The 15,461-nt window shown below is 38.5% G+C and overlaps 2 protein-coding genes across 3 annotated transcripts; one reads left to right on the top strand and one right to left on the bottom strand.

Annotated features, from left to right (window-relative positions):
* Window positions 1-2,877: 2,877 nt before the first annotated feature.
* Window positions 2,878-6,371, top strand: FAM69A (family with sequence similarity 69, member A). 2 transcript variants are annotated; one of them, XM_008944145.1, is made up of 4 exons: window positions 2,878-3,003; window positions 3,290-3,397; window positions 4,034-4,210; window positions 5,426-6,371. In XM_008944145.1, the coding sequence occupies exons 1-4, from the start codon at window positions 2,884-2,886 to the stop codon at window positions 6,236-6,238; spliced, it is 1,218 nt and encodes a 405-aa protein (XP_008942393.1). In that variant the 5' UTR covers window positions 2,878-2,883; the 3' UTR covers window positions 6,239-6,371. The 2 variants fall into 2 exon arrangements, with proteins under 2 accessions (XP_008942393.1, XP_008942394.1); XM_008944146.1 differs by lacking the exon at window positions 4,034-4,210.
* A 2,588-nt stretch (window positions 6,372-8,959) lies between these two features.
* Window positions 8,960-15,205, bottom strand: RPL5 (ribosomal protein L5; the record flags this gene model as incomplete). Its single annotated transcript, XM_008944147.1, has 7 exons — window positions 8,960-9,119; window positions 9,733-9,821; window positions 11,458-11,635; window positions 12,553-12,755; window positions 13,334-13,468; window positions 14,928-15,043; window positions 15,136-15,205. Coding segments are annotated over 7 exons (891 nt in total), but the record flags the coding sequence as incomplete, so codon positions are not given.
* Window positions 15,206-15,461: the final 256 nt, after the last annotated feature.

Here is a 15,461-nt window from a genome sequence, read left to right as displayed (position 1 = left end):
TGTACACGAGCAGTAGCTCAGGACAAGGTTTCTGAAGTAGGGGAATTGCGCTGGAGAAACTGAAGCAGAAGAGGCACTGTGAACATTGTTGGGAAGTTACTTGAGAATAGAAACAGACAGTAAAGAAAGACGGGAACTGAGGTCAGTGTTGCAAAGTCAGATGGAAATTGACTGGAAATAATGGGAAGAAAAAGAATAGCAAATGCTGTGTGGTTCAAGAGGGGGACACTAAGACTTGCGAACCAGTTAGAAATGGGTTCTGGAAAGAAACTAGTAAGTGAAAACTGTAAATCACTAAATAGAAAAAATGGTCGGAAGAAAGAATAAACGAGGTGGAGTCCACCTGAGCTTGAACTAAGATTTCAGTTGTCAGTAGGGAGTGGTGGGGGTGAAATATTTCTAAACCCATTGGTAAAGTATCAGTTCTGACTTATTTCTGTGTCACATGTAGGATGACTTCTACTGCTTTTCATCGGTCTGTTCTAGTGTGGTTTGCAAGAAAGTTTGTGATGCTTCATGTTGCAAGCATTCACGTGTGGTATTTTTTTTTTTTTTTAAGCTAGGCGATTGCACTAGAAGTATTGAAGTTCTGTCATTTTAGTAGCGTTCCTTCAGTGAGAAAAGCTTCCATGTTTTCTGGTTTTGTTTTCTGTTCTTTCTTCCCTACCACCAGCTTCCTCATACATGTTCTAAGCTGTCTCTACATGTGCTGTAACCCACACAACATTATTATTGGTCTCCTTTTGTACTTCATCCAGTTTGTATCCATATTGTGGATACCATGCTTTAGAGGAAATTACATGTGGCTTTGAGGAAAATAGCAGACATTATTCCTGTCTTACAACATGCTCAGTAAAATATAAAATAAGTAGTGGTTGAAGGAAATGTCTGGTCAAGATTCATCACCAGAATCAAAGTAGTTGTATCTATCTCTCTTTTTAATGAGGTAGTTTTAAGACTAAGTCAAGTGAGTGTGTGGAGGAGTGAAGGAATAGGGATGCACAGCTGAGGCATGCAGCAGGACTGCAGCTGTGTGGGTTGGAATCACCTTTGGGTGTTTTGGAACTGGCCTTTCCTGGATTATTTCTTCCAAGAGGAAAGGGTGTAATGCATGCTGGTTGTTTATCCTATTTTTATAAGTAATCATAATTTTCTGTAGTCTTTCTAGTTAAAAAAAGCCAAATTATTTACATTTGCTGCAGTTCTGTGTTTTCCCTCCATTCTAAAACTAGGTAATATTGTTCGTCTTGTTGCCATCTTCTGGAACCCACTTCCTCCCTCCCTCCCCTTTGTAAGGTCTCCCTTTGTAAGCTCTCCAAGCTTTCAGGTAATGGCTGAGTTCATTCTGAAGCAGTATCAGGTTTTCAATTTTTTTTTTTCCTTCAGCTTAACTCTTGATTGTTCACAATAAAATACTTGCTTAGTTTCACAAAAGTTGAAAAGCATTTGAAATTTTTCATCAGTGGAGGAGCTAACTGTTGTGGAAACAGAAATCCTCGCTTAAACATAGATCTGATAAATAAATCTGTTTAACACTTGGCCCCTTGCTGACCTCAGTCCTGATTTGGAGAGACCAAGGGTATGAGACATTTCAAGCTCCTGGTTACAGAAAGTTCATTTTTCCTAGGTATGTCTGTCAGACTTCCAGCAGTGAAATAGTGATGACAGATATGGGGAGAGTGCACAGAAATTGGGACCTCATCTCTTCCAATTCATGAACTATGCAATCTCAAACAAAGATCATAGAAACGAGATTTAAGCAAAATAAATCCCAGCCCCTGACCTCAGTGCAGTGGATAACAGACCTGTGAAACTAACTGCTAGTTGTGGATGCTAAAAGCTTGTGTGGATTTTAAGGGAGTCTGGGTAAGTTCATGAAAGATAAACAGTTTGAGATTTACTAAATATAGAAAAATCACATCTGGCTTAGCAAGTTCTTCCAGAGGAAAATGGGAGCACATTTGGGATATATATGTTGTCACTCTTTGACGGCATCTTTACAGCTGTTGCTGAAGATCAGGATGCTAACAGAAATTGATTTCATACTGACCCAATAAAGCTGATCTTGTGCACTTTCCTTATAACTTTCCAATTCTTTTCTAAACCTGACATATGAAAATCAAACTGCTAGCACACCAGACTCAGAAGAGGGGAAAAGGAGGGGGGGGTGGGAAATCAAAACGTGCCTCTTCCCTTACAAGGCGCTTAGCTTTCCCTCACTTCTTAATTTATAAATAACTTTTTTTCCTCTGTCCCTCTGTTACATGAAAAATGTAAATGTAAGGCCACGGAAACAACAGGAAAATATTCTATACAGTTAGGGGAAAGACCACTGAAGGTGAGGCTAGTACAGGGGAGTTTTGCGTGCATGATTAAATGGCACCATTTCAAGGAAGGAGGGGGAGACTTGGGCACATGGAACCTGCCCCCGATATCCATCCTGATCTTTATGTATCTATCTTGCATATTTACACAAGCATAGATTATTTTGTGACCAGATTCCTTGGAGGGCTGTTTGATTTGCTGGAACATTTAAGTAACTGGTTCTAGAGAAAAAAAAAATGCAAGTAGTTGAGTGCTGGCAGTTCGATTTTGATCAAATTGTTTCTTGCAGCCTGGCCTGACCTATGAGGGTATGACATCTTTTCTTCTATTTATTTCTATTGTAATTTTCCTTCCACCAGTCAAACTGACCTCCTCTGTCAGTTTTACTCACAGAAAGAAGTGACTGTTCCATGTAATGCAGTCTGCTTATATTATTACTCTGGAAGTCAAATTCTTAAAGGTGAAATAATAAAACGCGTTTGTTTCTATCATTGTGAATAGTGCCAAATGCATTACAAAGAATATTTTCTCTGTGTCCCCTAGGTACGTTTCTCATACATGCGGATGAAATATCTCTTCATCTCTTGGTTAGTAGTATTTATTGGCAGTTGGGTTACGTATGTTCAGTACTCCACCTACACAGAACTATGCAGAGGACATGACTGTAGAAAAATAATAGTAAGTATATTTAACATAGCTTTGTGTTTTCCCTGACTAATTCCACAGACAGTTCAGTCAGTGCCATGTGTAAATCAGTCAAATTCTGACATTCCCTCATGTTGAAGAAAGATTGTATCTTCAGTTACAGATAAAAGCAGCTATGCTTCTTACCATTGTTTCAGTATTGGATTATTAAAACGGTTTTATTAGGTTTTTCTTTCATGAATCAGGTCTTGGGAGAGATAAAGTTGTTGCTTATTTTCCTAGGCAATTTGTTAAATATTTTTCTCCCTCCTCCTTTCAGTGTGATAAATACAAGACTGGAGTTATTGATGGGTCAGCGTGTAGCAGTCTTTGTGCTAAAGAAACACTGTATTTTGGAAAATGCTTGTCAACAAAGCCAAATAACCAGGTAGGGCTTTACTCAGCCAATCTAGTTATTTCCCACTGAAATGTCATTGTCCAGAACATCCAGTAGACCCTTAGTGTCAACAAGCTGAATCTGTTTAATAGAGATTATTTCAAGCTTTATTTACTATAAAATTCAAAGCATGCAGAGATATATATATTAAAAATACACCAATATAAAAAAATATAGGCATAATATATATTCTTAATAGATTGTATACAATTTGAACCTATATAGAATAGTTACTTTATAATGCATATACATGTATTTTAGAAACATACACGTACATATAATACACTGGGTCCTTCCATGGTTTTACAGAATAATTGTACTTTTGTACGGCATACTACTCTGCTGTCCTGCTTCCCAGATTGAAGCAGCAGGCTCTTGACCTATGGTAAGGTGGTAGTAATGCCCATATACTGTTCATCAAGCTGCCCTTGTATTCTGACAGTGTAATATCTCCCAAGTAGCAGCAGTAGTGTATTTGAAGTTGTCATTGTTTGAATGTGCTTTATGCGCTGCCTGTATGAAGTACCGAGTTTCCTAACCTGTGTTCCTACTTGACTCTTGAAGCAGGTGATCTTTAGGTGGACTTCTACCGTAGTTTTTAACCTTTTTTCCTCTTTTCCTGCACAGATGTACTTAGGAATCTGGGGAAATCTGCAAGGTGTTATAAAATGCCAGATGGAAGAAGCTGCTCAACCTGATTTTGGTACTGACCCAGAACCAAGGAAGGAAATAGTCCTATTTGATAAGCCAACAAGAGGAACCACTGTTGAGAAATTCAAAGAAATGGTATATGGTCTTTTTAAAGTAAGTATATGCTTATTTATTCTACTTTGACAGAAAGGTTGTATGAACGTTGTTCAAGTGTGTGTTACAAATATAATCAGCACAAAAATATTTTTTCCCAGAGGTGCTTTTCTTGAAGGTTGAAGTAACTGATTAGCAGGTTCTTTCCTTTTTAACAGATGGAAGCTGATATGCATCTTGCACTTCTACAGCTTTGACTTGTAGTTGTATTAAAAATATGGTAAAAATGCATATTTGCCGCTTTTTGGGATTATTGCAACCAAGTACAAAGACTGAAACATAATTTGAAAACTGTTCATGGTTGGGCAGTTGCTATGTAACTTAGCAGTGGGAACTTCTCTAACCAGGACCAGCTCTACTTTTCCCAGCCGTGATACTTATTTCTGTTGCCTTTATGAAAATTCTGGAGCATCATTATGTCATCACTTTGACGCAATGTCAATACTGATTGGGGGGTTCCTTTCTTAATGTTCCCTAGCTATTGTCATAGCTGCCCTGTCTCCAGTGATGGAAATATCGCTGTTCTAGCCAAGTGTGTGCATACACACATGTAACATACTTGTGCAAAGCTGATGGCAGCTGTCATCCATTACAGTAGCTTTGTCTCCAAGAATGGGTGAGCAGCAGGTGTTTTAGAGGAGTTTTGAGAATTTGGGGAAAGTTTATCTGACCTTCTATGTGTATTCGTGGTAGTCAAAACTGCAACAGTCCTGATTCCAGCAATGGCTTCTTTCTCTGTAGCGATACAGTGGAGGTGGCTATATCAAATAACAAAACTATTTCAGTATACTTAAGGGATCTATACTGTGTCTTGGAACTTTATATAGTTGCCCACAATGTAGTTGATGCCATAGTTTCTCTACAGCTGGGTTTAACCAGCTGAAAACTAAACCTGATCTAAACATTTGAGTTGTGCATTTTCTAAGAGACTTTGTTAACAAGGTACTTGAACAATGTTTGAATTCTAATGCTTGTATTTTGAAATGTAAAGAACACTAGTGCTTTCAGAAGATTATATACTCAGTGCCTTTGACAACAGAACAAAAAGGAAGCTCTTCAGGGATCCAGTAGAAAGTCCATATACAAGCAATGAAATCTAGAATGTAACATACCCTACAATACTAGCCATAGAAAAAGAGTAACAGGAAGTAGTGAGAGGTGGATTTGTGATAGTTAATGAAACCATACTTAATCTTTTTCATTTGTTGTTTTTAGGCAAAATTGGGTGAACAAGGAAATCTTTCAGAACTGGTTAATCTCATCTTATCTTTTGCTGATGGAAACAAAGATGGTAGAGTTTCTCTGCCAGAGGCAAAATCCGCATGGGCACTTCTGCAGCTAGATGAGTTTTTGTTAATGGTGATCTTGCAGGATAAAGAACATACTCCCAAGTTGCTGGGTTTTTGTGGGGATCTCTATGTGACCGAAAGAGTTGAATATACCTCCCTCTATGGAATCAGCCTTCCATGGGTTATAGAACTTTTCCTTCCCTCTGGCTTCAGAAGAAGCATGGACCAATGGTTTACTCCATCATGGCCAAGAAAGGCAAAGATAGCTATAGGGCTTTTAGAATTTGTGGAAGATATTTTCCATGGACCTTATGGAAACTTTCTTATGTGTGATACAAGTGCCAAAAACTTGGGATATAATGATAAATATGATTTGAAAATGATGGACATGAGAAAAATTGTGCCAGAAATGAATCTGAAGGAAATAATTAAAGATCGTCAGTGTGAATCAGATCTGGACTGTATTTATGGTACAGACTGTAGAACTGTATGTGACCAAAGCAAAATGAGGTGTACCACGGAAGTAATTCAGCCAAACCTGGCAAAAGCCTGTCAGCTACTTAAAGACTATCTGCTTCGTGGTGCTCCTTCTGATATCCATGAAGAACTAGAGAAACAACTATACTTGTGTATTGCCCTTAAAGTCACAGCCAATCAGATGGAAATGGAGCATTCTTTAATACTCAATAACTTAAAAACTTTACTGTGGAAGAAAATTTCCCATACAAATGACTCTTAACTTCTCCACCAGCAGAAGATAATATAGATGCCTGCCGCTAGAGGTGGCCTACCACTTTGATAAAAATGATTTGCAGCATTTTTAAAAGACGTTTTGTTACTCAGATTTCATGACTGGCCCTTCACCTCTTGCCCTCAGTCAGTACCTTACACAGGGCTTCTCAGAGAACGTGCCACTGAATGACTGGGCAGAGGCCAGAAGCACTTCTGGTGTTCCAGTGCTGTTATGGAAACAAAACCTGCATGCTTGACTGTTCTGTGCACTTTGTCAGATCTTGAGCAGGATGGAAGTATTCACTGTGCTACCACATCAACTGCTGGGACATCTCACAGTTCTGTGAAAATCATTGCTCACTTGTGAAATACATGCAAAAGATTTTTATCCCAAGTAGTTTTATGAAGAACCACCACTACTGCAAATAATGTGTCTGAGTCCAAGCTGCTGTTGTGAATAAACTGAACTGTGAGACTGAAGTTTACTAATACCTTGGCATGGCAGAATTTGCACATTAATAATTTTTAAACTATGGAAAAAATCAGAATTTTATTCTAGAACTGACAAGCTGTAATGTAAGAGTTAGATTCTGTTTACACCTTGTTACCTCATGCTTTCATCTTGAATGTTCTTGAAGTAGGTCAACACTTTTTTAATTAAGCCCTCATACAGTGAACCATGTTGGCATAGGAGAGTTTTACATGTTGTTTCTTAAAGTCATGTATATAGACTATCAGCAATATCAACATCCATTTCAGAAACCGTACATTATTGTACTGCAGTTGAAACCTTTAAACCAAATTAAGCTGCAGCAAATACTGAAAAGTAAAGTAAGCTTGTGGACTAAGCTATTGTATGAAAATTGAAGTTAATTGATTTTTAAAAATACTGTTAGGAGCAATGTCCTAACAGTTAAAAAAGGAAGCTTTTGCATACTGTAGGAATCTGGTCTATGACATGAAACAAGTCAGAGTTGTGGATAAAGTCTTGGCTCTGGTAAATCCCTCTGGATTTATAAACTTCCTGCAACAGTTAAGAGGATTTAAGCCAGAGCTACATGTGAACTGTTGGACAGAAGCTGGATGGTTCAGGATCACGGAATAGTGCATAAATGGGAGCTATGAGATAGTAACAGCTAGGAATGAGGTGGAACTTAAGTTAGCTGTAGTGTTACTCCTTTTCAAGTAGCATCTCTGAGTCCTTGTTAAGTCTCACAATCATGAGTAAATAAACACCATATGGTCCTAGCACTTTGTATAGCATGACCACTGTAACACCTTTATTCTGCATCCTTGCTGTTTCTCAGATTTACAGTTATGCAGAATTGGATGCACATAAAACACCTTAATACTGTGCTCAATACTTATCTGTTAATGCTTTATTTATAAATGTTTTAGGTATCAAGTAGTCCAATCCTTAATGATCTTAATGGCAGTCATCTATATACTTCTAAATCCTGGCCCTTCAATTTTCAGCATTAGTAAGGACAAGCTTTACTGAAATATTTAAACATTTGCTTTGGGTATCCTGTATGAAATGTGTTCCTTGAGCACAGGACCAACAAAGTAATTTCTCCATACCATGGGTGAGAGTATGCAGCTTAAAGAGTTAAGAGTGTACTGTTTTGTAAACATCTGCTTTTTATAGTTTAAGAATTACTATGCTAATGCTAATTATTGTCTCTAACCGGATGGTATCCTCCAACAAGCTAATAAGTATTTGTAGCCAGCAATGTACTCAAGTGGTCATGTTCTTGGTGGAAAAATCTGACTAGTAGGTTTTGGCCAGACATTATTGAATCCAAAATTATGTTGGGTATTTTGAACAACTGGAAAATGTGTTTAATAGTGCAGTTTGTTGTACAGAACCTTCATTTTTATTGCTGTTTCATCAAGTTGGAGCTTTCATTGGAAAAAATACACTTTTGTTTACAATAAATCTCTTTCAACAGCAGTACTTACCATCTGTCCATACCTTAAAACATTCCTCTGTGTAGCCTACTTGACTCATGTTCTAACTGTGCAAGCAACTTCAGTAAGTCTACTGAGAAAACAAATAGGAAGTGCTTACCAAGTGAGCTGTAGGAGAAAAGAGAGGCTAGAGAGGATTCTCTTGTCTAGTCACTGAAGGATGTGAAAAATTCAACTCAAGACAGTACCTGTTTCAGTAGCAGCCAGAGCTGAGCACATGGTGAAGTGCTTTCTTCAGTTACTGGAGAGAGCTTAAATACTTCAATTAAATGTATATTCTTTTATCAGCAACAGGTAAGTTTCAGTAGAGGAAGTGTTGCCACCTGTGTTCCTGAAGGCCTAAGGCTGCCTTTGGGCAGAGCAGTCACCTACAGTAACTACAGCTTTTCTTTTCCCTTAAGCTACATACAGATTTCCCTGTAACATTACATATGCTGAAAGGAAAGGGGTGAAGGCCATGTAAAGCCGGTTTTAAAAATTTAAAATCTTTTTTTGTAGTTAGAAGTAGGAAGTTCTTCTATCTAGACTTAGATATGAGACATGCCCAAAATTACTTGCACTGATTTCCCCTTATGGGAATAATGCAGCAGACTTGGTTTTGAAGTCTGTCATCTCTCTTCTCTGTTGTTAAGTTCAATTCATAGAGTATTTTGAAAGGGAAAAAAACCCTACACTTAAAGTTACAGCATATCTAGGTCATAAAAAAATATTCTGGATCTTGAGAAGATAGATTAATAAGCCAGTCTTACACAGTTGATTACTCAATAAATTTATTGCCACTTTTTCCAAAGCTTCATAGAAAATTGTGGAAGTTGTCTTAACTATCAGCTGCACGCTCCTGGGCCCTGAGAAAGCTCGCCTTCTTCTGAGCAACACGATCTTTCTTCTGGGCGAGGGACATCTTGGGACAGTTCCATCTGCAATGTAAGCATAATGTGTGATACATCCAAGGCAGAAATGAGCACAAAGCTGGTCAAGAAAGCTGCAGTGCACCAGAACTGTGATGAGTGCTATGCTAGAATATATTCCCACTTCTTTAACACTTATTTCCTCCTAATGATTTAAAGCTGTAGTTAGGCCACCACAAAACAGCATGGTTAAGACTGCAACAGTGTAATGGCTCAAGTACTCTTTTGTGACTTTAGTACAGACAGTATCAAGACCAGTAGAATAGCTGTGCCTTGATTTCTCTTCTCCCAAGCCCCTGAAAAATCAAAATGGCTTCTTATTGACAAATTCACCTGAGGCGAAGCAGCTCTCCCACTGTAAACACTAAGACCTGAAGATACACACTTTAAAAAGTTCCATCTATTCAGGACACAAACACTTTTAAATTCTTTTTTTCGTATAATTGAGAGTTCTTAACTTTAGCAGTATGAATCAAAAGTTTAACTCCCAACCAAGTTATGCAGAAATAATTGTATCTTATTCTCATCTAAAAATGTGTGTTTTGACAAAACTGCAATGTGCATTACATTATTTAATGTAACTAAAATATCACATTCATGTTGAAGAGGATGAGAGCTTTACCTCTTTTTCTTGACTTCTCTCTTCGGTTTCTTTTCATGGACTGGATTATCCCGTATAGCAGCATGGGCTTTTTTATACATTTCTTCCATCTTAACAACAACAAAAACATTTGTGAAATTCTCCCTAGCAGTCCAGTTGTAAAATCCAAGATATCTTTCCTTAGTGGAGTGTGTACTAGAAACAGGTTTCATCACAGCACAGCCTGTGATTTCATGTGGTTGCCTATAAAACACTTTCTTCATACAGATGGTGGCTGCACAGCATACTGTAATTGCTGCTACTGCTGATAAAATTTAAACTTCCAAGCCCACAGCTTGGACACAAAATGGAGAAAGTAATTTTATCCTTACTTTACAGTTAGGAAACCAAGGCCAAAGAGTAACTGCAGACTACTCACAAGTCTCATAAATACAGGCTAGCATCTGCCAGTTAAAATACTGTTTCCTCTGAAGCCTACTTTCAGTTCTGCAGCTTCCCTACCTTGGAATTAAAAGGCAGTCTAGAAAGTTATTCTGCTTCTACCTAGAATGAAATATTTCATGTTTACTTAAACAAAAATTATTCCACATTAACTCTGCATTCAGACATGTAACCTTGTCACTTTTTTTACTGTAGTACAAACTAAAAAGCTACTTAGTAAGATCGGAAAAAGTAGAAGTTGTTGTGAAAGCAGCTTCAGATTGAAAAGTCTTGTAGAACTCTGACAGTCTCTGCATTTTCCCCAAGGATGCAGTATTAATGGCACTCTCTGCCTCCATAATGGCACCTGTTAAGAACACCTTTACGGGTGGTTAGTTAAGACCACTAGATCCCAGCTGGGAAAAAAATTTTATATGTACTAAGAGAAGTGTCTAGCTATTGATGTAAGTACTGGAGTTACTTGACAGTGATACAAGCTATCAATAGTTAATAGATGAAGCTGCCACTTACAATACAATCTTATTTTTTATTCAAGACTAAGTTACAAAAAATTAGTAACTTAAGTTTACAAAGACCCACAAAACTCCATAGCTATGAAGGGATGAAGAATTTAATTAGGTTTTCCATAGCCTAGAAAGGGAACATGAGAGTGTTCGTTTCAACCTTTAGGACAACTAACTGGGGAAGCCAAGCAAAAATATTACAGGCAGCAGGACAAGCCGCCTGAAGGAAGTACCTTGGTAAACCTTGTTTATGTTCTGTACAAAGTATTCTAAAGTAGTACAAAAGTAACATGTATTACACACTCTGTAGTTTCAAGAGATGCTGACTTCTACAACAGAGTGAGCTTGGGCTATTCTGTGTTCACCTGGGACCTCAAACTACCTCTAGGGTCACAGAAATCTAAAACAGATTTGACATCAAGTGTGTCCTCACAGCTGCAACCACCACAGCTGCAGAAAGGACAGGCTGTGGTGCAGGACTAGGAATGAGTGGGTAGCAAACTGAAGTTAACTTCCACAGGGGGGGGAAAAAAAAAAAAAAAAAATTCCAGCATAGAATGCAGTCCTGGAAGCTTAGATTTACATGCAGAATGTTAGGCTTCATAACAGGAAAAAAGTCTTACTTTTTAAAGATCTAGAATACACTACAGAGCCCTTAAAGGAAAAAAATAATTTCTTTGCACGTGTAACATAGAACATGAATCACATTTTACACCTCAATCTTATCTGCAGTACTAAAGTCTCTATGTGAGACTTATCAGCATCTCTATGAACGCACAAAAGCCAGGCAGGTGAATCTTACCCCATCAGGTGTTACATTGTTCTTTATGTACTGGGAGAATTGTTTTTTGTAAGCATCTTCATCCTCCTCCATCAGGTAACGCATATAATCTGCAACATTTTGGCCCATGATATGCTTGCGGTGAACCTCTGCATTGAATTCTTTGCTCTCCGAGTCATAACCAGGGAAGCGTTTGGTGCTGTGAAACAGCAGTCAGTCAGATTAAGACATACTGTGAAATGCTCCAATTCAGAGGCTAGGTTCAACACAGAAACGACTGACACATCAGATTCTCCTACAGGACCCTCTAATTAAAAACGAAGAGATAAGAAATAGAAGTTTTAAGCTCATCTCAGCTGCCATCAGTCCCGTCTTGAAACAGTGCAGTACATCACACACACACCATTGACCAATTACAGAGTGTTCAGTCACTGGGAGTATCATCATGTAGCAGCCAAGTCAGAAAAACTGGAGAAGTACTGAAGAATGAGTAGGGCAGCATGGAGGAGGGTAGGAAAATACCCCCAAAATCTGATTTTTCCCCACTGCTTCTAGCAGAAAGAAGCAGTCAATTGTAGTATCAGTATCAACACTGATAAAAACAAACACAAAACTGCCAAAAATCTTGTCTCATTCTTTCATAACCTATGACAGGAATAGTTAAAACTTCCCCATGGAAATTTTAAGTGCAGGTGGACTGCTTGTCAGTACTAACAACTGTAGCAAATGTCAATGTTTTTGTACCTGGTATGTACAGTTTTTCACATTGCAATTAGTATGTGCAATTTGCTAAAGACTTAACAGCATACTAAAGGATATTTACTTAAGTGCATTCAATCTCGTGATGATTTCAAGTAAAAGCAACAAGATGGCTGTTTAGTTTCTAAACATTTAATAGCATCTCTTGATAGTTGCAAGGTTCCCAGCTGCACTATCAGAATTGCACTTGTGGATTAAAAAACACCCACCAAACCAACCAAAAAAAAACCCCAGAACCTAGGCTGCATAATCATTACCAGGTCATAATACAATTATTTCGACATAAAGTGAGAGTGTAACTTGACTGTCACATACAGAATTAACTCTAAAGGAATTCTTCCAACAAGACTAGATCACCTGTGAGGGATGGACAGACCACCATCCACTGCGCCCTTCAGAGCACCAAAGACTTTGTTTCCAGTGGTTGTTCTGGCAAGACCTGCATCCAGGTAGCATGTGAAAGCTCCAGGCTTTCCATCCACGCTTTCCACGTTGTATTCATCACCAGTCACTTCAACTTGGCCTTCATAGATCTTATCAAGGCCAAATTTATTCAGAAGCTGTGGTGAAGAAAAAAAATGCACTTCTGAAATTTTTTTCATTCATTGACAAAATGAAGACTCATCATCACCTTAAAACATAAATCTGCAGTACAACCTGCATGTTTTAACAAACATCTATTAAAAAATAGGCACCTCATACTAATAGTTTTTAACAACCACCACTGTAAGCATGTCTGTTAAGTTTCAACCTTTTGTTCCAACAGGCACACAAGGGAACTGGAGACTTACTCATGAGCTCCTCCAGAAAATGGATGGAAGCAGTTTACATGTTTTTAGACTCCTAAAGGTACATTTCTTACATTTTTATCCTGATGCCCTCCCTCCACCAAACTTAAGTGCCTTGACTTAAAAGTGGGGTGCTGTAGCTGAAACTGCATGCTGTCATACTTCTCACTGTGATTTGACAGTCACCAAATGCCACCAAATCTATATGGTACAGGGCACAAGTTACTATTTAGAGAAGCCCAGAGTTGGGTGTCTATACTGACACGCCACTTAAGCAAGCAGGCTCTCCCTTTTGCAAAATAAACAGAAAAACAGAGGAGCAGCTGCCAGACAACATGACAGATACCTACCCTGCGTGCCAGCAGTAGACCTGTGCAGTAGGCTGCCGCATAATTGGTCAGACCAACCTTCACACCGTATTTGGGCAACTCATGGGCATAAGCAGCACAGACAATCATGTCACCTTCGATTCTGGCATAGGCAATCTGGCAACAAAACAAACATTAGCGTTCTCAAAGTAATCCCGGGCTCCGCTTTTCCTTCGACATCTGTTTAAGCTGATAGGAATTCTGGATAGGTATGTCCAGCAAACTGCCAACTTCTGCATGCAAGCTCAAAGGCTGGTGTTTCTTTTCTTTTTTTTTTAACATATCATTAACTCAAGTATAGATGCAAAGAATTCAAAGCTGTATTAGGTCAGAGGAAGTCTGTCAGCAGCAACTTTTATTTACCTCTCCACGTACGTCAAGACGCCGGGAAACTGCCTATGGAAGCAACCTTTCAAAGAATCATTTTGGGTGTGGATGGGCACCTTCTGCATGTAGTTCTCATGTAACACAGTATATAACACACCTCAGAAAAACACAGAAAGCACCTGGTAGGAGTTTGTGGTAACACTGTTACTAACCTTATGGGATGGTTTTATTAATGGGTCTGAGATTTTTCATTATCATCTCAGGGGGCTCCTGTGAGACAGCAGTACTATCGGGTGTAGTTCTACTCTTACTTTCACATACAAAACCTTCTTTTGACCGCCACACCTCCTTTCAACATCCAGAAGTTGTCCCCTTTTGGCAGGACTGTTACATGCCAGAAAAGCACTATCGGCCAGATGTGAGGACCTGCCACCCCTGATTTTTGTTTTGAGTTTCAAAGACTAAATAACCTTGTTGAGGTCATGTAGTTTTGTCTGAATTAACTGTAAAACAGCACTCTCCACTGTTCTCAACACAGAGTTATTCTATGAAGAAAAAATGGACAGTTCAACTTTTCTAGCTGTTCCTTTTTCGGGTTTAACAAAACATCTTTATGATAGAACAAACCCACCTACGTTTTTATCCTCAGAATCTTTTGATTAACTTTGAAAAATGAACCTCAGCAAGGAACTGCATATGATGCAACACTCAACTGCAAACTTAATAAGCATGAAAAATGCCTACTACTCTTATTCACTGTTCTCCTTTAATCTCTCAGGAAAGCCAACGTAAGGCCTGGCTGCTTCACGTGATCCACGTAACATCACAGACAGAACTCCCAAAAGAGAAGGCCTGTTTAGATACAGCACAATAGTCAATGCAGATTGAAAGGACACACAGTCAACTTTGTTGTCCTCAGCCAAGCAAAACCACCCTCTTTTCAATGCACTTCGAATACAGCAGGAAAAAAAAAAAAAATCTTCCTTCTCTCTAAATTCTTATTACTGCAGCATCCCTAGAGCAATACAGCTCTGTATTATGAATAGCCTTGCTGATGATGACAGCAATAAAATTTTGTATTGTGAATAGTTTATTACTGAAATTGTGTCAACGTTAAAGATCAGTCTCCTCCAAGAAACTTTTTTACAGTATAAAAACTGCTCAGATCAAGCCTAAAAAAACCCCAGCTGCTTCAAGTGCCCCCAGTTTCTGTTCCAGACAGCCCCCCCTTTCTGTTCACAGACCTTACCTGGCAAATGATGTCTCTGTTGGTAACACGTACAATCATCCTGTATTTAGGGGTGTTGTACTTGTTTTTATCCTGAATTACCAAACGTTTACGAGCATAATAATCAGTTTTTCCCTCTGAAAAGCGAGACAGTGTAGAAAACGTGTGAAAAAAATGGGCTTATTCATCAATGACATCTAATTATATGTTATAGGTAATTTAACAATACCTCTCCTTCTCCTGAATTTCACTTGGTATCTCTTGAAGTAGGCCTTATTCTTGACAACTTTCACAAACCCCTTGAGTAAAAAATATAACAGATGTTATTAGCTGTGTTAGAATGGCCTTGGCGTACACAGTTATGTGCTAATATTCCTGATTTCACCACAGTTTTGTTCATAGCACATAACAGGTTTGCTTGCACATTCAGTTAAAAAACTCCTAAAAATAAAACTGAAGAAAATCCCAACATATCAGAACCCAGAATTTCTCTGCTTCCCACATGAACTGAGCACACGTCTCCCTGTAACATCACACAGCTTCAGGAGAAAGCAG

This window comes from Merops nubicus, unplaced genomic scaffold (genome assembly GCF_000691845.1).
Source record: "Merops nubicus isolate BGI_N331 unplaced genomic scaffold, ASM69184v1 scaffold50727, whole genome shotgun sequence".
NCBI classification, from domain to species: Eukaryota; Metazoa; Chordata; class Aves; order Coraciiformes; family Meropidae; genus Merops; species Merops nubicus.
Note: the sequence above shows the minus strand (reverse complement) of the source record. Positions and strands in the feature narration are given on the sequence as shown.

What these genes read in the sequence shown, in the direction of transcription:
- FAM69A (XM_008944145.1), top strand. Translation starts at nt 2,884, where the DNA reads ATGCGGATGAAATATCTCTTCATCTCTTGGTTAGTAGTATTTATTGGC. An exon ending in ATGACTGTAGAAAAATAATA is followed by an intron (nt 3,004 to 3,289) that starts GTAAGTATATTT and finishes TCCTCCTTTCAG; the next exon opens with TGTGATAAATACAAGACTGG. An exon ending in TGGTATATGGTCTTTTTAAA is followed by an intron (nt 4,211 to 5,425) that starts GTAAGTATATGC and finishes TGTTGTTTTTAG; the next exon opens with GCAAAATTGGGTGAACAAGG.